General features: G+C 46.6%; 1 protein-coding gene across 1 annotated transcript in view; it reads right to left on the reverse strand.

Moving 5' to 3' along the window:
• The window catches only part of ELP3 (elongator acetyltransferase complex subunit 3), a 131669-nt gene that overhangs the window by 73510 nt on the left and 35639 nt on the right, over window positions 1-22520 (reverse strand). Inside the window, exons 8-9 of the mRNA XM_009563769.2 lie at window positions 14173-14334; window positions 6471-6597 (exon numbers count right to left, since the gene is read on the reverse strand). Of these exons, the coding sequence (XP_009562064.1) occupies window positions 6471-6597; window positions 14173-14334 (289 nt within the window). The remainder of the gene's footprint in view (window positions 1-6470; window positions 6598-14172; window positions 14335-22520) is intronic.

Raw genomic sequence — 22520 nt, forward strand, 5'->3', positions numbered from 1 at the left:
CTTGAACAATGCTGTTTGCCTAAATTAGGAAGACATTGTTTACTGTGAGAGTGGTGAGGTCCTGGCCCAGGTTGCCCAGAGAAGTGGTGGCTGCCCCATCCCTGGAGGTGTTGAAGGCCAGATTGGATGAGGCTTTGAGCAACCTGATGCAGTGGGAGGTGTCCCTGCCCATGGCAGGGGGGTTGGAACTGGATGGGCTTTAAAATCCCTTCCCATCCAATCCAATCTATGATTCTATGATTCTGTTCTGCTCCTAAACATGCTCACACCAAGGGCTGCAGCTTTAACTCCTACTTCTTTCCATATCCAGAGAGAAGCCTGACCTGCTTTATAGGAAACACACCTGGAGCTGCAAAGACACCCAGTGAGCAAAGCAGACGCTGGAGAAGAGCAGCTTTGCACAAACAATCCAACCATCTGCAGAAGTGGGCACACACTGGAGCTTTATCGAGATATTTTATACGCAGAAATTCTGAGTGCAATTATCTGTGAAAACAGCTTCTAAAAATAGCCTGTTTCTTACTACCATGTTTCTAATTAGCATAAAAATTACTACGGCGTTGGCCGTCGTTCATGAAACTGTAATTGTTTCCAAAGCGAACAGCGTTTTAGCTCAAACATTTACTGACATTGGAAGAGAAGCTCTAGTAACGGAAGGACCAATCATTAAATAGCGCCTAATCTGATGCTGTAAATGTGCTCGTGCACAAAGAAGGACACATTTCAGAGGTAACGCTGGCTACCCGCCAATATCCATGTTTCAATGAGATGTTTAGCGGGGATTGAAAGGAAAATCATTTACTCCACTAAATGTTTCAGAACTATATTTAAAAACAGAGATAATTGTCTTTCCCAAAGCGAAAAATCAATGTAGATCAACAGTTTAACCATCTTTTATTGCAGTTATTAAAAGCTTCTGCTAGAGGTGTGTTATATTAGTTTCATTAGGAATTTCATCTCCGTGGTAAAAATGAGAGCCCTCGGGAAAACCAACTCCTTATTTACAGCTAAAGGTGATATGAGGGTATTTAAAGCTTTACAGCAACATCAAATACATTGCAAAGAGAAAGGACATTCCTGTTACAACCATTATCTTGGTTGAATGGCTAGAAAGCTGCCTGGCAGAAAAGGACCTGGGGGAGTTGGTCAACAGCAGCTGAATGTGAGCTAGCAGTGGCCCAGGTGGCCAAGAAGGCCAACAGCATCCTGGCTTGGATCAGCCATGGGGTGGCCAGCAGGAGTAGGGAAGGGATTGTCCCCCTGTACTCAGCACTAGTGAGGCCGCACCTCAATTCCTAGGTTCAGTTTTGGGCTCCTCACTACAAGAGAGACATTGAGGGGCTGGAGCGCATCTGGATAAGGGGAACGGAGCTGGTGAAAGATCTGGAGAAGAGGTGTTATGAAAGACAGGTGAGGGAACTGGGGTTGTTTAGACTGGAGAAAAGGAGACTGAGGGAGACCTCATCACTGTCTAAAATTGCCTGAAAGGAGGTTGTAGTGAGGTGGGGGTTGGTCTTTTCTCCCAAGTGACAGATGATAGGACAAGACGAAATGGCCTCAAAAGGTTTAGATTCGATATTAGGAACAATTTCTTCACCACAAGGGGTCTCGGGCACTAGCAGATGCTGCCTAGGGAGGTGGTTGAGTCTCCATCCCTGCAGATGTTTAAAATAAGGGTAGATGAGGTGCTCAGGGATCTGCTTTAGTAGTGGACAAGAACAGTTGGACTCGATGAACTCAAAGGTCTTTTCTAACCAAATGATTCTATGTGCCTATGATTTCTCTCTGATGTTCAACACACACAAAGCCCTCTGCATCACTTACACATGGATTGTAGCTCCATCAGGCATCTCAATAAAATTAGTCTTTTTGGGAAATGCTTATTTTGCAGTTCCTTCAGAAACATATGGTCTGACACATGACTGTAAGGAAAGGAATTTTCACCACACTAAAACCATTCAGGGATTGTGATCTCTTTAAAGAACATAAGAACGGCTCTGCGGAATGGAACCAAGAACTTCTTCAGCCAGATTCCTGTCTCCAGGACTGATCATTAAGTGGTCCTGCCTACACTTTTATGCCCCATCCCTGGAGATGTTGAACGCCAGCTTGGACAGAGCTTTGAGCAACTCGATCCAGTGGGAGGTGTCCCTGCCCACGGCAGCTGGAATTGGAACTGGATGGGCTTTAAGGTCCCTTCTGACCCAAAACATTCTATGATTCTATGACTCATTCTACAAAGATAAAATAAAGGCAAGCACAGCAATACCTTCCCCATTAATAAAAGCTTCCAGCTTCACAACATTTACACTAGAGAAGATACAGTTTGTTGATTGCACTATTGCTGCTCCGTGCCTCTGCAGAAACAGAACGAGGAATTAGTAACAGCACCCTGGGAATTCTTTAGCCTCCTAAAGTTTTTGCTTAAATCCAAAGTTCTGCTTGGTAGCCCATTGGCAAGTGTGATTCATGAATCCTCCCAACCATTTACCCCTAGAGTCACCTCATCTTGCTCGCGCTACAGCAGCAAAGCCAAGTGTTTATCGCGTTCCGCAGAATGAGGTGTCTGCTCTGCTAACAATTTCATTATTCCCGCTGAGTCCTTGATTTATTCTAGCTATTATTCTAATTATTTTCCCCGACCACCTGCTACGTGAGGCACTGCGAGTTGGGCTTTATCTGTTAGACTCATGTTTGGCAGCAGTGAGGAGTGAAGTGTGTGTGTACATGTATGCTACCTGGCACTCCTGGCACAACCACACAGGTGACGGGAGGAAGCAGAGCATGATCCCACCCTGCAGCCTTTTTCCATATATGGAATGAGGTAGAAAGACCTGGAGCTGAAATGAAATCCTCCGAGGCAGTAGCAAGAATCAATTAACAATGGAAAAGAGGCAGTGTGATGGGGGAAGGAGTCGAGAATCACAATATAACTGGGGCAGAGGACGAGTGTGTCCAGGCTGTTTAAAAAAGTGTAGAAGCATAGAATCACAGAATGGTTTGGGTGGGAAGGAACGTTAAAAGCCATCCAGTTTCAATCCCCCTGCCACAGGCAGGGACACCTCCCACTGGATCAGATTGCTCAAAGCCTTATCCAACCTGGCCTTCAACACCTCCAGGGATGGGACAGTCACCACTTCTCTAGGCAACCTGGGCCAGGGCCTCACCACCCTCACAAAACATTTGCAGCAAAACATTTCTTCCTAAGATCTCATCTCAATCTCCCCTCTTTTAGCTTAAAACAGTTCCCCCTCATCTTAACCCTGCAATCAAGAACCCCTCCCCAGCTTTCCTGGAGCCCCTTTCAGTACTCTGAGGCTGCTGTAAGATCTCCCCGCAGCCTTCTCCAGGCTGAACAACCCCAATTCTCTCTCAGACTGTCCTCATAGCAGAGGTGCTCCAGACTTTGGATCATCTTTGTGGCTTCCTGCGGACTCGCTCCAACAGATTCATATCCTTCCTGTGCTGAGGATTCCAGAGCTGGATGCTGGGCTCCAGGTGAGGGTTCACCACAGCAGAGCAGAGGGGCGGAATCCCCTCCCTCACCCTGTTGGTCCCACTGCTTTGAATGCAGCCCAGGACACGGTTAGTTTTCTGGGCTGTGAGCACCCATTGCCAGCTCATGTTGAGCTTCTCCTTTTCCAACACCAGAAATGCTTCTCCTCAGGGATGCTGCCTTTCCATTCTCTGCTGAGCCTGGATTTGTGTTCTAACTTGAATAATGTTCGAGATGAAAGCAGGGAAAAAACACTTTGTAACCACTGGTGTAAAAGAAGATACATATAATAAAGGACTACCTAATAAACTCAATCTTATCAATAAATTAAGATTTTGGATCATTATTAGTAAACTCTCCAGGAAAACAGTTGCTACAGACACAGAGAACTTCAAAAACCTGCATATGCTTCCAAAAGAATAACTGATGGGCATCCTGGATGCTGGATGGAGGTGGCAAGTAACACTTTGAAATCAATAGGTCATAAGGGACAGAAGCAATGTTACTCTTAGAACTATAATTACCTGTTCAGCTTGAAAAAGCACCCAGTATTTTTAGTATGCAGTCAGCACAATCAGCAAGCTATTACCTTCCCAGGAGAACTCCCTGTATTTAGTCTATCAACTAGTAATGAAGGTAAGGTGCTCAGCCCTTCTAAAGTCATCCGGTTCCTTTTATGTGGAATCATAGAATGTCCTGAGTTGGAAGGGACCCACAAGGATCATCAAGTCCAGCTCCTGTCCCTGCATAGGACAACTTCAACATTTACACCATGGGTCTAAGGGCGCTGGCCAAATGCTTCTGGAGTATTATCAGGCTTGGCGCCATGACTGCCTCCCTGGGGAGCTGTTCCAGTGCTCCAGCACTCTCTCAGTGAAGAACCTGTTCCTGATATCCAACCTAATCCTTCTCTGGCACATCTTGCTGTCATTTTCTCGGGTCCTGTCATTGGTAACCAAAGAGAAGAGCGTCTGCTCCTCCTCCTCCCGTTTTGAGGAAGCTGTAGACGGTGATGAGGTCTCCTCTCAGCCTCCTCTTCTCCAGACTGAAGAAGCCCAGGTCGCTCAGCTGCTCCTCATAATACTTGTTCTCCAGACCCTTCCCCAGCTCTGTTCCCCTTCTCCAGATATGCTCCAGCCCCTCAATATCTTCCTTGAACTGAGGGGCCCAAAACTGAACCCAGGATTTGAGATGCAGCCTCACCAGAGCCAAGAGCAAGGTGACAATACCTTCCCTACTCCTGCTGGCCACACCATGACTGTTCCAGGCCAGGATGCTCTTAACCTTCTTGGCCACCTGGGCCACTGTTGGCTCATGTTCAGCCACTGTGGACCAACACCCACTGTTGGCTCATGTTCAGCCCTTTTCTGCTGGGCAGCTTTCCAGCCACTCTTCCCCAAGCCTGGAGTGCAACATGGGGTTGTGATACAAGTGCAGGACACACTTATCTAGCTGATAAGAAGGGAAGAAGGAATTGCTGTCTGGTGAACACTTCTGTGATGTGTTTTTCCCTCTATTCTCTCTTGCTTACAACAAAGGATCTTTTAAAAATAAGTTATAAAGCATTTATGACATGGTGAGAAAGGCAGAGGAGAAGGTAAACGAAGAGGAGAGCTGTCTCTTCTTTACCATTCCATCTTGAAGCACGTCATGGTGCTCCAGCACCTCTCCACTGCTGTTCCCTGCAATTCCACTTTCTGAACCACAAAGTGCTCACTAAGCCGGGCAAGCTGCCTTTTTCACACAAGGCTTTTGTTGTGTGCTCTCCAGTCGCAGACTGCATTGGGATCCTCTGTAATACAATTTTGATTCTTTCTTCTCTTCTCTCGTACTACCTCCTCTTTAAAACAACACAGGTGTAATTCTTATGCATGTTGATGTGATCCATCACCTCTTGCCTACCAGCCCGCCTCTCCAACTCCTATTTCTCTTCCTCTCTCTGCAATCACATTACTACTTGAGAGCTTCATCCTCCACATTGATTACTCATCCTCCAACTCCTCATCTTTATGTTCTCTGGCATCAAATCTTAACTTCATCTGCAAACCCCACTTCAAGTTTCTGAGGTCATTAACAGGGCTGTCACTTGAGCTGGTCTTCACTCTGTCACCCTCTCTGTATTCCTGAATTCCTCCTCTGAAAGTACCACCTGGTTTTCTTATTCCCCTGCTCAGCACTTCCCCTCATGGTTCCTCAATCCATTCTCTGCCCAGCCTGTGTTTGTGTCTGGGAGTGCCCCAACCCGGATGCAGGACCTTGCACTTAGCCTTGTTTGAACTTCATGAGGTTCGCATACGCCCACCTCTCCAGGTCCCACTAGATGCCATCCCTTCCCCCTGGTGTGTCAACTGTGCCTCACAGTTCGATGTTGTCAGCAAACTTGCTGAGGATGCCCTCAATCCCACTGTCCACGTCTGCCACAAAGATGCTAAACACCACTGGTCCCAGTACCGACACCGCCACTCGATGAAGTGGTTCATCCTCCACTCTTTACCATTTGCTCTTTATTTCTCATTTCCATTTCTCTAGAAATAATTTTCTTCCACATCACTGATAAAGAGATTGAACAGCACTGAGTCAAGAACAGAGATGCTTTAATACACGTATACACTTTTCTTTGCAATTAATTACCTGCGAGATAGCATGCTTTTAACATCGAATCACATACTGTTCTAAATCCGAAGAAAGAAAACCACCTTGGAAAAAAGTAAGAGCCCTGGTTAATACTGGAAGAGCTATATTCCACAGAGACCCGAGTGACTCAGTCTTTCATAAGGCAAGGATATAATTTTCTGGATGAAGTAGTTCAACAAATCTTTCTCACTCTCCACCCTCAAAAATGAATTTTGAATTCTTTGTCCTTAAGAAACAATTCTGGCCTCGATTGCAACCAATAGCTGAGCTAAGAGAGGCAGTGTTAGATGGAAGAGCTGGAACAAACCAGAAACTCTCAGTTGTTTTAAGCCATACTCACAACAAACTGGTCCATGTCCCTTTCGAGACCCACGTTTGGTAGATCTGGCATCATGTGTGCCACCACTTTAAATCCAGCATCCTTGGCTAAGTGGAAGGACTCACATACTGCCTTCACGGTGTGACCCCTGGGAAGAGAGAAGAGAGATTCAGGATCACACATAAAAAGGCATATATTTTGATATGTTTAATTGAGATTATTATTGAGGTTTAGACTGGATATCAGGAAAGATGTCTTTACTGAAAGACTGGTGAAGCATTGGACGAGCCTACTCAGGGCAGTGGTGGAGTCACCAGACCTCGAGGGGTTCAACAAAGGTGTAGCTGTGGCACTTCAGGATACAGAATCATAGAATCGTCTGGTTAGAAAAGACCTTTGAGATTTTCGAGTCCAACCGTACCTGCCCACTACTAAACCAGATCCCTGAACACCTCATCCTTTAAATCCCTCTAGGGATGGGGATTCCACCATTACCCTTGGTAGCCTCTGCCAGTGCCCAAGAACACTTTTGGTGAAGAAATTGTTCTCAATACCCAATCTAAACCACCCCTGGTGCAACTTGAGGCCATTCACTCTCATCCTATCGCCTGTCACTTGGGAGAAGAGACCAGCCCCTACCTTGCTACAACCTTCTTTCAGGCAGTTGTAGACAATGATGAGGTCTCCCCTCAGCCTCCTTTTCTCCAGGCTAAACAACCCTTGGTCTTGTTCTCCAAGACGTGGTTCAGTAGGCACAGTGGTGTTGGGTTGGCGGTTGGACTTGATGATCTTAGAGGTCTTTTCCAAGAGAAGTGTTGAGTTTTATTGCCAGTTTTACCACCACTCAAGTCTTGGAGCACAGGTGCTAAAAAGCAAACTGCATTAGGGGCAAAAAGTAGTCCAGTTTGCTAGTTGTACAGTGGGCAAACCTTACTGAGGCTGAAGTTATCCAAACCACAACCTGGGAGATCTTTGAAAGCTGCCAAAATTCAGTTTGTAAAGCAATGACGCAAGATGATGCCACAGTGCAAAACAGTTCTCAGGGACTGGCAGAGGCTACCCAGGCAGGTGGTTCAGTCACCATTCCCGGAGGGTGGTAGATGAGTAGATGTTGCACTTAGGGACATGGCCTAGTGGTGGACTTAGCAGAGCTGGATCAGTGGTTGGACTCAATGATCTTAAAGGTGTTTTCCAACCAAAACCATTCTTTGATTCTATGATGACCATGTATAATCAAAATGAAGCATAACCAGAAACAAAAGGAACAGAAGAACAAAAGAAGTATGAACCAGCTGGCTTGAAAATGATCCTGCAACACGCTTGCCCTACTCTTGAGTGCTCCCTTTAAAGGAACACAAACTCTTCTCAACTTCCGAGAGGAGTCAAAACTCCAAAAACATAGGCTGTATTGGACTTCTGAAGGATTTCATGTTCTTCTCCACTGACATCAAACCAGATGAACTCAGGCTGCAGGAGCTCTGTGAGAGTGGGAGCACGAACGACTGCAGGAACGAAGGGTGACTCTCACATAACTCATTAGCCTCAGGGAAACTATTCTCTCTCCCTCCTTCTCCATGGTTCAGGAGCTGCCTTCTGCCTCCACGACAGCAATCTCCATCACTATAAACAGCTACTAGGCCCTCACCACATGTGACAAGTCTTCACACAAAGTCCTTGCTCCTCCTGATCCTCAGCTGGGAGGCCTCTTCCACTGCTGGCTGACATTTCTGTACATTTCCATCCTCTCAGCATCCGCTGCCTTCTTTCCTTGCCAATCCTCCTGTTTTCTTCCCAGCATACGTCCATACCAGTTCATCCCACCTTTTGGAAGTCCTTGGCAACAGATCACCTCAGCAGTGACTAACACGGGAAAACACGGATCTGACAGATGAACCACTTTGTGGATAAGGAATTAGCTGGATGGTCACACTCAAAGACTTGCTCAGTGTCCAATTGGAGACATGTGACAAGTGGCATTCATCAGGGATCAGCATTGGTCAACTGTTTAACATCTCTGTCGCAGCCACGGACAGTGGGATTGAAGGCACCCTCAGCAAGTTTGCTGATGAAGGGACATCCAGAGGGACCTGGACAGGCTGGAGAGATGGGGCTGTGCGGACCTCATGGAGTTCAACAAGGCCAATGGCAGGGTCCTGCATCTGGGTCAGGGCAACCCCAAGTACAAATCCAGGCTGTGCAGAGAATGAATTGGGAGCAGCCCTGAGAAGGACTTGGTGTTGGTGAAGGAGAAGTTCAACATGAAGCAGCAATGTGCACTCGCAGCCCAGAAAGCCAAACCATGTCCTGGGCAGCATTCAAAGCAGTGGAACCAGCAGGGCAAGGGAGGGGATTCTGCCCCTCTGCTCTGCTCTGGTGAGACCTCACCTGGAACCCGCATTCAATTCTGGGGTCCTCAACAGAAGGTCATGGATCTGTTGGAGTGGGCCCAGAGGAGGCCATGAAGATGATCATGGGGCTGGAGCACTCCCCTTCTGAGGACAGGCTGAGAGAGTGGGCGTTGTTCAGTCTGGAGAAGAGAAGGATCTTGCACTTGGCCTTGCCGAACCTCACGAGGTTTACACAGGCTCACTTCTCCAGCTTGTCCAAGTCCCTTTGGATGATATCCTGTCCTTCTGGTGTGACAACTGAACCACTCAGCTTGGTGTAATCTTCCAACTTGCTGAGGGTGCACTTGATCTCACTGTCGATATCATTCATGAAAATACTAAACAGCACTGGTCCCAGTACAAACCCCCGAGGGACACCCCATGTCATGAATCTCCATCTGGATATTGAGCCAAATGTGACCACTAACTTCCCTTCAGCTTATACTCTTTCACCTCAAGTCTTTTGATGGTGGAACTGCAAAACCCCTCTCAGCTCCACTCATCTTCAATTTTCCTTGAGTTCTGTCTGTCGCAGCAGAGTTGGTGACATAAGCCATTCCAGGCTGTTTGTCATGATGGACTTACACACCTGCTAATGAACTCTCGCTTCCCTGCTGATGAATCAGAAGAATGAAGCAGTACGTTACTGACTTTATACTACCCCAAAGCCATTCTGTATAGAATTCTATCGTTAAAGGGTTTTGGCGCTTTCCAAAGCTCCTTGCAGAATTCCTAAAAGGCTTTGCTGCAGGCGCAGGGCAAACGCAGGCTGCTTGCTCTAACATCTCCAACTTTATAGAACAATGAATCGGAATGCGCTTCTTGAAAAGGATGATTCAAGTTTCTCTTCCTTATGAAATGACCTCATTTTGCTTCTGTTCTGCTTTGTGGGGGATGTGTTTTGGCTTTAAACTTTTAATATTTTGCTTGTAGCAAAATGTCAGATTACAACCAATTAGGTGAACTGTTTGGAAATTACTTTCTATTATGTTCCATAAGTCATTAGTGAGGTTTCTGAGTGCTTTTGGTGGCTGTGAGGCAGAAAAATATTCAAGAACAGATCTAAGGCATCAAATAATCAAGTTATTGATGCAGCTCAAATTCCACTTCTAATAAGAAAATAATTTTTATTTATGAAGCAAGTCACCATTTCCTCCCCTCAGGCTACTCAAGGTCTTCAGTGATACTGTCCTTGAACAGACTCAGAACAACGCTGAAATGCTGCTGAAAGAAACCATAAATAAAACCATAGCCATAAAACTATGTATGCAGATTTAACAGAGGCAAATCTTAGAACCATAGAATGGTTTGGGTTGGAAGAGACTTTAAAGCCCATCCAGTTCCAAACCCCTGCCACGAGCAGGGACACCTCCCACTGGATCAGGTTGCTCAAAGCCCCATCCAACCTGGCCTTGAACACCTCTATGGGTGGGGCAGCTCTGGCTTCTCTGGGCAACTTGGGCCAGGGCCTCCTTACCCTCAGAGCAAAATATTTCTTCCTAAGATCTCATCTCAGTCTCCAGCATACGAAGGACACGGAACTGTTGGAATGGGTCCAGAGGAGGCCACAAAGATGATCCGAGGGCTGGAGCACCTCTGCTATAAGAACAGGTAGAAAGAGTTGGGGTTGTTCAGCCTGGAGAAGAGAAGGCTGTGAGGAGACCTTAGAGCAGCCTCCAAGTGCTGAAAGGGGCACCAGGAAAGCTGGGGAGGGACTTTTTACAAGGGCCTATAGCGACAGGACAAGGGGGAATGGCTTCAAATTGTAAGGGGGAAGATTTAGATTAGCCATTAGAAAGAAATTCTTCATGATGAGGGTGAGGAAGCATTGGAACAGGTTCCCCATGGGTGTTGTGGATGTTCCATCCCTGGAGGTGTTCAAGGCACCTGGAGTGCTGCATCCAGTTTTGGTCCCCCCTATACAATAAAGATGTGGACAGGCTGGAGAGGGTCCACAGAAAGGTCACTAAGATGATCAGAGGACTGGGAAATCTTCCATACGAAGTAAGGCTGAGAGGACTGGGTTTGTTCAGCCTTGAGGAGAAGGCTTAGGGGAAACCTTATTACCATGTTCCAGTAGAAATGTGTCTACCAATGGGATGGAGACTCCTTTTTATGAGTCTCATGGAAAAGACAAGGGGTAATGGGTATAACTTGCTTCTAGGGAGATTCTGATTGGATTCCATAAGAAAATTTTTCACCATGAGGACAGTTAACGCTGGAATAACCTCCTTAGGGAAGTGGTGGAGTCCTCTACATAGGACCCTTTCAATGCTCAACTTGACTGGGTGCTGGGACAGCTCAGTTAAACTATAGATTACCAGAAAAGGTTCATCCAGATGATCCTTGAAGACTCTTCCGATCTGACATTTTATGATTCTATGACTCAGTAAATGACTTTTCCTGTCAACTGAGATCTGGACCCTAACTGTTTCCTTGCAGTAATGCAACAACCCCATGCAGCACTCCAGGCTTGGGGAAGAGTGGCTGGAGCTGCCTGGCAGGAAAGGACAAGGGGGTGTTAGTTGAAAGCCAGTTAAATGTGAGCCAGCAGTGGCCCAGGTGGCCAAGAAGGCTAATGACACCTTGGCCTGTATCAGAAACAGTGTGGCCAGAAGGACTAGGGAAGTGATTGTGTCCCTGTATTGGCACTGGTGAGGCCACGCCTTGAACTTTGTGTTCAGTTTTGGGGCACTCACTCCAAGAAAGACATTGAGGGGCTGGAGCACATCTGGAGAGAAGGGAAACAAAGCTGGTGAAGGGTCTGGAGAACAGGTGTTGTGAGAGGCGGCTGAGGGACCTGGGCTTGTTTAGCCTGGTGGAAAGGAGGCTGAGGGGAGACCTCATTATTGTCTACAACCGCCTGAAAGGAGGTTGTAGTGAGATGGGTGCTGGTCTCTTCTCACAAGTGACAGGTGAGAGGATGAAAAGAATGGCCTCAAGTTGCACCAGGGGAGGTCCAGATTAGACATCAGCAAAAGCTTCTTCACTGAAAGGGATCTTGGGCACTGGCAGAGGCTGCCCAGGGAGGTGGTTGAGTCACCCTCACTGAAGGGATTTAAAAGATGGGCAGATGAGTTGTTCAGGGATCTGGTTTAGTAGTGGACAAGTACAGTTGGACTCAATGATCTCAAAGGTCTTTTCCAACCTAGCGTATCTATGATTCTATGATATCCTGTGCTGCCATGCCCCAGTGACACTGCAGCTAAACCCACACCAGGAAACTCATTTTGGATTCTGCGTGTAAGTCTCTAAAATAAAGTGTCCAACATTTTCAGTTGTGCGCTACTGCCTTTAAGGTAGGTATTAACAAAAATGTGCTTTGCTTACTGAACCATAATCTTTCTGTCATTACATATGATTACAGTTATTAAACATCTTTGGTCAGTGACTAGAATATGCAATAAGAACGAAAGCAAGTTGTACCAGCGTCAGAAGTGAAAACAAGAGAAAAATCACATCTTTCTAAATCTCCACAGAATTATCAGGCTCGTGATTAAAAAACCCAAGAGACTAGCTTCCTTGCCTGTAAGGGATGAGATGAACAATGTTTCAAGCGTTCTCCTATGTAAGACAACAGTTCTTTTAGCCAGTATGGCAAGGAATAAATCACAGGTCTCTTCTGAATACATTGTGTAATCCCTAGAGATAGCCGGAATGATTGTGGTTAATCAATCAGCAGGTGCTTGCCCCCCTGTGCTTGCCAATGTCATCTCTCCTCTCCAAGACTTGGCAGAAAAAGGGATCCGGTGTAGAAACACACTGTTTGCTGGTGAGGTGCCTCCAATAAATCATACTGCATCGTATCTAAGGTACCTCCAATAGATCATATTGCATTGTATATACTCAACCCTATAGATCATGAATTATGTAGGGCAAACCTCATGGAATGGTTTGGGTTGGAAGGGACCTTGAAATCCTTCCAGTTCCAACCCCCTGCCATGGGCAGGTACACCTCCCACTGGAGTAGGTTGCTCAAAGCCCCATCAAACCTGGCCTTGAACACCTCCAGGGATGGGGCAGCATCCACAACCTCCCTGGGCAACCTGGGCCCAGCGTCTCACCACCTTCACAGGAAATCATTTCTTCCTAATGTCTAATCTAAATCTCCCCCCTTCCAATTTAAAGCCATTCCCCCTCGTCGTATCACTACAGGCCCTTGGAAAAAGTCCTTCCCCAGCTTTCCTGGAGCTCCCTTCAGGTATTGGAAGGTCACTATAAGGTCCTCCCAGAGCCTTCCCTCCTCCAGGCTGAACAACCCCAACTCTCTTAGCCTGTCAATGAATGTTTCAGCCCTCAGATTATCTTTGTGGCCTCTTCTAGACCTGTTCCAACATTTCCATATCCTTCTTATGTTGAGGACTCCAGAGCTAGACACTGGAGCCCAGTTGGGGTCTTACAAGAGCGGAGCAAGGGGGCAGAATCCCCTCCCTAGCCCTGCTGGTCCCACTGCTTTGGATGCAGCCCAGGACATGGTTTGGCTTTCTGGGCTGTGAGCGCCCATTGCCGGTTCATGTTGAGCTTCTCCTCCACCAGCACCGAAGTCCTCCTCAGGGCTGCTCTCAATCACATCATCTCCCAGCCTGTATTGAAACCACAGATTCTCTTTGCTCACATGTTCCTACTTCACACAACTGCATTTATTTATGAAGCAATAAAACCCAAGAGATGTACAACAGAGGAAAATAATAAGTGTTTAAAAGGGAACATCACAACTCGAGTCACAGGCTACAAAAGAACACAAAGAAATACATGAAGCCACTGCAGTTGTGTTTCTGCACAGACATGGGCCACACAAGCAAGAAGATGAGCTTCACGTTAATTAGGTGTTCTACTTTCTACGGGTGCAGCCCCACCTTGAGCACTGGGTGCAGTTTTGGGCACTACAGTATAAAAAGGATCTAAAGCTACTGGAAAGTGTCTACAGGAGGCCAGAGAGTTAAGGAAGGAGGAGCAGGCACTGAGGTCTCCTCTCTGGTGACCAATGATAGGACCCAAGGGAATGGCAGGAAGACATGCCAGGCGAGGGTTAGGCTGGATATTAAGAACAGGTCCTTCACTCAGAGGGTGGTGGAGCACTGGAACAGCTCCCCAGGGAAGCAGTCATGGAGACAAGCCTGACAGTATTCCAGAAGCATCTGGTCAATGCCCTCAGACACATGGTGTGAATGTTGGGGTTGCTCTGTGCAGGGACAGGAGCTGGTCTCAATGATCCTTGTGGGTCCCTTGCAACCCAGGACGTTCTATGATTCTGGGTCTAGACGCACTACTCAAGTATTACATAAAGCATACACTGACCAGTCACGTTTGTCTTTCGAAAGAAGCCTTCTTCTCACCTGTTGGTGTCCCTGGCCACGTCCTCATACACGCTCTGCACTCCAATCTCCAGCCTCGTACAGCCGTAGGATAACATGTCACTTAAATGCCGTTTCAGGCAGTAATCCGGTCTGGTCTCTATTGTTATCCCGATGCATTTTGTCAGGCTTCGTTCTGAATATCTGCAAAAAGAACCATCCTCTGTTAAAACTGTGAAGGTGTCACAAGTAACTTCAGAGGAGTTTCCAGCATCTTCCAGGCGAGGGTTTCTGTGTCACTGCCAGAACCAAAATTCAGGTTGAATCCCTCAAATACCCCAGCAGCAAGGGTGCTCTCAACCTCACTGCAACGCATGGATGAAACGAGACACGAATATGCACATGAATGCAAGTTTAGGGTTTGCTTTGTATGGAAAAGAACTGGACCGTGGCAGCCTTGCAGGGCTTCTTTAAACAACCCTGGTTTCAAAAAGGCTCCCAGACCAGACTGAGCCCTTGGTACTCATCGTATGGAAATGCAGCCTGGGCGAAAAAGAGGTCAAAGCAGGCAATGAGAACCACGTTCAGTTTTGGGGATCAACGAGAGGCAGGCTGTGCCCTTGCTCACATTAAAACCGTGCTGATAACACCAGTGAAAACCACATGAGGTTCAGCAAGGCCCTGCACCTGGGTCAGGGCAACCCTCAGTATTGATACAGACTAGGGGATGAAGAGATGGAGAGCAGTCCTGAAGAGAAGGACCTTGGGAGGCTGGGGGATGAGAAGCTCAACATGGGCCAGCAATGGGCACTTGCAGCCCAGAAAAACAAACCACGTTCTGGGCTGCATCCAAAGCAGTGGGACTATCAGGGCAAAGGAAGGGATTCTGCCTCTCTGCTCTGCTCTGGTGAGATCCCACCTGGAGCCTGCATCCAGTTCTAGAGTCCTCAGTACAGGAAGGGCATGGATCTGTTGGAGTGGGTCCAGAGGAGGGCACGGAAATGATCAAAGGCTTGGAACACCTCCCCTGTGAAGAGTGGCTCAGAAAGTTGGGGTTGCTCAGCTTAGAGAAGAAAAGACTCTGAGGAGACCCTATTGCGTGCTTTCAATACTTAATAGAGGCTGATAAGAAAGATGAGGAAAAAACTTTCCAGCAAGGTCTGTCACAATAGGACAATGGGGAATGGTTTTAAACTAAAAGAGAAATTTAGACTAGAACTTAGGAAGAATTTTTTTTTGCTGGCCCAGGTTGCCCAGAGAAGTGGTTGATGCCCCATGCCTGGAAACATTCAAGGTCAGGTTGATTTGGGCTTTGAGCAACCTGGTAGTTGAATATGCCCTTGCTCCTGCAAGGGGGTTGGACTGGACGACCTTCGTGGTCCCTTCCCTCACCATTCTGTGATTCTACAATTCTGTGACTTCACATTTGGGAGATTTTGGTACAGTCAGTACATTTTTGTTTGATTCACAGAATCATAGAACGGTTTGGGTTGGAAAAGATCCTTTAAGATCATGGAGTCCAATCACAAATCCAGCCCTGCTAAGTCCACCACTAGACCATGTCCACAGGTATGACATCTACTCATCTTTTAAACATCTTCAGGGATAGTGACTCAATCAACTCCTTGGTCAGCCTCTTCCAATGCTTGACAACCCTTTCAGTAATGTGACTCTTCCTGACAACCAATCTAAATCTCCCCTGGCGCATCTTGAGGCCACTTCGCCCTATTCTGTCACTGGCTACCAGAGAGAAGAGACTAACCCCCACCCCACTACAACCTCCTTTTGGGTAGTTCTAGAGAGTGATGAGGTCTCTCCTCAATTTCCTTTTCTCCAGACTAAACAATCCCAGCTCCCTCAGCCACTCCTCATAAGGCTTGTGCTCTAAACCCTTCTCCATGGTGTGCAGACAAATTGCAGGGATTGGGACAAGATTCAGCTGTGTTCTCACAAGGAAATGTACAAGATTCATTGAAAAATCCACAAATCATCTCTTATTGTGAGCGCAGCACACTCTGGACTTCATTGAAGGCTAATGATGAAACAAAGCTCATTGTTAACCTTTTCATCCCTCCTCTCCCATTTAACACTGGATTTCTAATGGAGAATAATTAAGCCAGCTAGTAGAAAATACTCTACTAATGACAAATGTACTGACCAAGACAGTAGAACAGTAGAAAAAAGTAATATGAAGCAGTCTTGACCCAAAGCTCACACAAGGAAAGCATCAATTAAGACAATCTCCAACACCACCAGCAAGGCTAACATTCCTTTCCAAGTAGGAATCATTTCACTGGACCATTTGCAGTGGACAGGTATGGTTGGACTCAATGATCTCAAAGGCCTTTTCCAACCAAGCGATTCTATGAGTCTACGATCTTTCCTGCAGAAGATGGTGGTTGTATAAGAGCACTGCAGCACAGGAGTGAAAATTTACAGCATGAAAAAGGAAACATCATCTTTAGGAACCATCTGAAACTGCAGAGACTCTGGATAATTCCCAAACCAGGATTAACAGCACTGTTTGAGAGGAATATCGGTCTCTTTAATGGTCTCAAATGACAGAGATCTCAGTATTAATAATAATGTTGCTGAAAAGAGGACACCTTGAGTAAGAGAGAGACGTTATGCTGATACCTGAAAGAATATTGCCAACCAGAATCCCAAGGATGACTAACTTTGGCTCTTGATGAGCTGTTCGATAAAGATTCATCATCCAATTTCCAGCTCTGGAGAGATGGAAGCTTCTGACTCAAAATAAAGGTCCAGAACACACCTAACAGCAAGGCAGAGATCCAATGTGACAAAAAAAAAAACAAACCCAAACCACCATCAAAGCCCAAAAATCCACACTTACCTTCCCCCAAAAAACACAAGCGGGCTTGCAATCAAAGCAAAAATGTTAACTTCTATCAAACTTCTAAAGCCTAAGATATACAGGGCCGCAAAGATCATCCAAGCACTGCAGCATCTTCCATACAAGGACAGTCTGAGAGAGCTGGGCTTGTTCAGCCTGGAGAAGAGAAGGCTGTGGGGAGACCTTAGAGCAGCCTTCCAGTACTGAAAGAGGCTGCAGGATTGCTGGGGAGGAGCTTTTGATCAAGGCGTGCAAGGATAGGACAAGGGGAATGGTTTTAAGCTGAAAAGAGGCAGATTGAGATGAGATCTTAGGCAGAAATGTTTTCCTGTGACGGTGGGGAGGCCCTGACTCAGGTTGCCCAGAGAAGTGGTGGATGTCCCATTCCTGGTAGTGCTCAAGGCCAGGTTGGTTGGGGCTTTGAGCAACCTGATCTAGTGGGAGGTGTCCCTGCCCATAGCAGGGGGTTGGAGCTGGATGAGCTTTAAGGTGCCTCCCAATCCAAACCATTCTATGATTCTCTGATATGTATAAAGACCAAGACATCTGTGGGACAGACTGGAATGGCTGTCAAGACGAGCATCTTAAAAAACAAACACCAATCCTAACTGAAAACATATAAAACACTTCAGAGTTTGTGGCTCACTAATCTGACAGCCTCACCAAACAATTGTTTATCACACCAGGGAACACACTTCCAACATGTGATTCATTAACATCAGCTTGAAACCTGCTCAATTTTATAGACACAATTTGCAAGAATTAAAGACAGAAATTTTAGTTAAGGGTCAAGGAGGGGGAAAGCCACCGGAGAACTCCTCCATCATAGCAGAGGGTTTGAGCCCACATTAAGGCTAGAAATTCTGAATGGAGACAAAAAAAAAAATCACATCCCCCTTCCATGCAAATTCATGGATGAGATTTAAAATGCTGAACATAACAAACACCAACAGACCCTAAATTTTAACATCTACCAGGGCACTGATGGGATTTCAGTATGGTGGAATGGTTGGTAAAATTGTCTTGGCCAATTCCATACTGATAAGTGTGACCCAATGATAACCAGAAAAGCAAACCAAAAATGAACCTGAAGCAGAGGGGCAGAATCCCCTCCCTGGCCCTGCTGGTACCACTGCTTTGGATACAGCGCAGGACACGGTTGGTTTTCTGGGCTGTGAGCGCCCATTGCCAGTTCATGTTGAGCTTCACATCTCCCATCACCCCAAGCCCTTCTCCTCAGGGCTGCTCCCAAACCATTCTCAACCCAGACTGCGTTTGCGCTTGGGACTGCACCTATAAATCAAAAAGAAGTCCTAAGCCTCATGAACACACCACCTTCTCTAAGATACAGGCATTTTCAGTTTGAGCTGTAAGTCCTCCAGCTTCACCCACAGTCCCAAAGACTTGCAGTGAGTGAACAGAGTGCAGTGTCAAACTCTATTTTATCGAAGTAAAATATGAGCTTGAGTTGTGCAGTTCATATTTAATCACAGAATCATCGAATGGTCTGGGCTTGAAGGGATCTTAAAGATCATCTATTCCAACACCCCTGCCACAGGCAGGGACAACTCCCATGAGATCAGGCCGCTCAAAGCCCCATCCAACCTGGCCTTGAACACCTCCAGGGATGGGGCAGCCACAACTTCCATGGGCAAATAAAGGCTACAGATTCCTTTCAATTAGTGGAAAAAAGAGAAAGAAGCATGTGACAGCCAGCGTTCCACGGAAAGGGATTCTGACAATAGATCTCCATTATTTCTTGAATATAGAAAGAGAAATTGGACTTTCTTCTGTCTTTTCTCAACCGTCAAACTTTATTTCTCATTTCAATATTCAACATTTTTCCTTTTTGCAAAATCATAGAATCACAGAATGGTTTGGGTTGGAAGGGTCCTTAAAGGCCATCCATTTCCACCCCCTGCCATGGGGAGGGACACCTCCCACTGGATCAGGTTGCTCCAAGCCCCATAACCTGGCCTTGAACACCTCCACGGTTGGAGCAGCCACCATTTCTCTGGGCAACCCAGGCCAGGGCCTCACCACCCTCACAGGAAACAACTGAGCGAAATTAGTTCCATTTCAACACTAAAACTAAGGATAGGTACAAAGCATAAGATTATGAGTTAGGAAGTCAAACACAGAGTAGCAGAAGTGGACAAGAATTAATAGCTTTACTAGATTTACATAACCTCTCGTTTTATGTAAGGTGTTATCAGGTAGTAGGCATAAAAGTTGTACCAGTCATCATTATGCAGCACAAAGCAAAGTTAAACTATGTTAGATTTTTAATTGGTTTACAATAAATCTGCCAGTGTTTAACATCCAGTTTCATCATTCCCCTACGTGCATCCAGCACCTCCCTCAGTCATCAAGTCAATAGTGAGCTAGAAGATAGCTCTGACAAGGGCAGGCAATGCTGTGTAAAGGGTTATCTACTAAATACTCCATTGACAGGCCAGGAGAGTTGGGGTTGTTCAGCCTGGATTGACAGGCTGTGGGGACCTTAGAGTGGCCTTGGGCTCCAGGAAAGCTGGGGAGGGGCTCTTGGTCAGAGAGTGCAAGGATAGGACGGGGGGAACAGTTTTCAGCTAAAAGAGGTAAGATTGAGATGAGATCTTGGAAGAAATGTTTTCCTGTGAGGATGATGATGCACTGGCCCAGGTTGCCCAGAGAAGTGGTGGCTGGCCCATATCTGGAGGTGTTCAAAGCCAGGCTGGATGGGGCTTTGAGCAACCTGATCCTTCCTGGGTATCCCATACCTCCCCTTCATCTTCTGTGCACAGTTCTTTTTTCATGTCTGGGCTCTACCAGAACACCCCCATGAGGCAGTTAAGCAAAGCCGGTGACCTGTCTTGCCTGCTTAGTTTCCTGCATATAACGATGCGCCATCTTTGTGACATATGGAGGTCGTCCTCGAAGATCAGCTAAGCTCACTTGGGCTTATTCACCCTTCAGGGCATTCTCCCACGGGATCCTGCAATGGGATCCATTTCCCTGGAAAAGTTCAAGTCTGTTGTCCTGAATTCGGACATCTTTATTGTGCTGCTGGCATCCTCAGGATCTTAAGCTCTACCATCTCAGAGCCACAGCGACCAAGGTAACATCCCTCCCTCAAACAGCTCTTTCAAGAAGCAGATCCAGGGAAGCACCTCTCCTAGGCACCGGATCATAGAATGCTTTGGATTGGGACACTTACATGGCATCCAGTTCAATCTCTCTGCTGGAGCAGGGACACCTTTAACCTGATCAGGTTGTTCTAAGTCTCATCCAACCTGACTTTGAATGATTCCAAGGATGGGGCTTCCACTGTCTCTCTGGGCGACCTGTGCCAGTGCCTCACCACCCCTCAAAGGAAAATATTTCTTCTTAAGATCTATGCTAAATCTACTCTCCTTATTTTATCCTCCTTCATCCTATCCCTGCACTCTCTGATCAAGAGCCCCTCCCCAGCTTTCCTGGAGACCCTTTCAGTACTGGAAGCTGCTCTAAGGCCTCCCCACCTCACAACAGAGGAGCTCCAGACCTCCGATCACCTCCATGGCCTCTTCCAGGCTGGCTCCAACTGATCCAAGTCTTTCCTATGCTGAGGACTCGAGAGTTGGACGCAGGGCTTCAGGTGGGATCTCACCAGAGCAAAGCAGAGGGGCAGAACCCCCTCCCTTGCCCTGCTGGTCCCACTGCTTTGGATGCAGCCCAGGATATGATTGGCTTTCTGTACTGTGAGTGAACATTGCTGGCTCATGTCCAGCTTTTTATCCATCAGTACTCCCAAGCCCTTCCCCACAGGGCAGCTCTAAATTCATTTTTCATCCAGCCTGTATTGAAGCCCAGAAGTGCCGTGAGCCAGGTGCAGGACCTTGCACTTGGCCTTGTTAGACCTCATGAGGAGCCAACCATTTCAAAATACCACCATAATGCACTCCAGAGATCTCCTAAATTAGGTGTGTTCCACCACGCTGCCATTCTAGCAGGTACCAAGGTATCGAGTTTTATATATCATTCATCAAGCACATATACTCCAATGCTTACACCATTTCTTTTCTTAGCACTATCTCCAGTTTTTAAGCATTCGTCTCGTTGCTTTTGATACCAAAAACAGCCACAGAACTTTACAGACACACCAGTACTATATCCAGATGGAACATGATTTGCCTATTCCTATCCAATTTTCCACTACTTATACAGTCAAGGGCAATTTGGCTGCTGAATCAGATCGAAAGCTCATGATAATATGACTTAACTCCTCAATATTTTCTAGATATTTCGCTGCTGCTCAGAATAGAATCCTGCACCATTTCTAGAAAAACAGCTTTGCATTTTCCCATAATGAAGTACACTTCTTCCTTGCACACAGTTTGCTATGGAACACAGATTTACCCCTTCTTTGCCCATTTCCAATCTCAACAGCCCTGCCAGCCCTTGGAAATTACTATTTTAACGAGAGTATTAAACACCAGGCCTGGAGGCAAAACCAACCGAATCCTATTAGAAATCATGCAGGTCAATGAGGATAATTTTCTGTTATGCTTGCTCTAAAACCCAATGTTACAATGTTACAATGTAACACCTTCTTCTAGTCTCTTTAAACGTTAACAGTCACTTCACTAAGTTAGCTGGGGGATGAGAAGCTCAACATGGGCCAGCAATGGACACTCACAGCCCAGAAAACCAACCAAGTCCTGGGCTGCATCCAAAGCAGTGGGACCAGCAGGGCCAGGGAGGGATTCTGCCTCTCTGGTGAGACCTCACCTGGAGTCCTGCATCCAGTTCTAGAATCCTTGGCACAGGACAGACGTGTATCTGTTGGAGTGAGTCCAGAGGATGCCACGGAGATGATCCGAGGGCTGAAACACCTCCCATCTGAGGACAGGCTGAGAGAGTTGAGGTTGTTCAGTCTGGAGAAGAAAAGGCTGCAGGGAGACTTTAGAGCAGCCTTCCAGTACCGAAAGAGGCTCCAGGAAAGTTGGGGAGGGACCCTTGAGTGCAGGAATAGGATTAGGGGGAATGGTTTAACGCTGGAAGAGGGGAGATTGAGATAAGAGCTTAGGCAGAAATGTTCTCCTGTGAGGGCGGTAAGGCCCCGGCCCAGGACTCCGAAGAAATCATGGCTGCATCATCTCTGGAGATGGTTCAAGGCCATGCTGGATGGGGCTTTGAGCAACGTGATCCAGTGGGAGGTGTCCCTGTCCATGGTAGGGGGCTTGGCACTGGATGGACTTTTAAGACTCTTTCCAACCCAAACTATTTTGTGATTCTATGATTCTAATTCTCTTGCAGAAGTTTATGCCTATGAAATTGATTTCTGCAATCCCCTCATAAGCTCACTCACAGGATACGGTTTCTTATTACGATAAGGGAGGTAATGGGTTTGCCTCCACTAAATCTTTAAATCCAACACACATCTCACGATGTATTCTGCAGGAATGGCATGCCAGCCAAGGCAGATTTGGATAAGGAACAGATTCTATCCAACCAGGTAGGCAGCCTGAAAGACAGCTATCTACAGCTCTGAAGAGAGTGATTGGCACATTCA

Source organism: Cuculus canorus, chromosome 3 (assembly GCF_017976375.1).
Source record: "Cuculus canorus isolate bCucCan1 chromosome 3, bCucCan1.pri, whole genome shotgun sequence".
In the NCBI taxonomy this organism is placed as follows: Eukaryota; Metazoa; Chordata; class Aves; order Cuculiformes; family Cuculidae; genus Cuculus; species Cuculus canorus.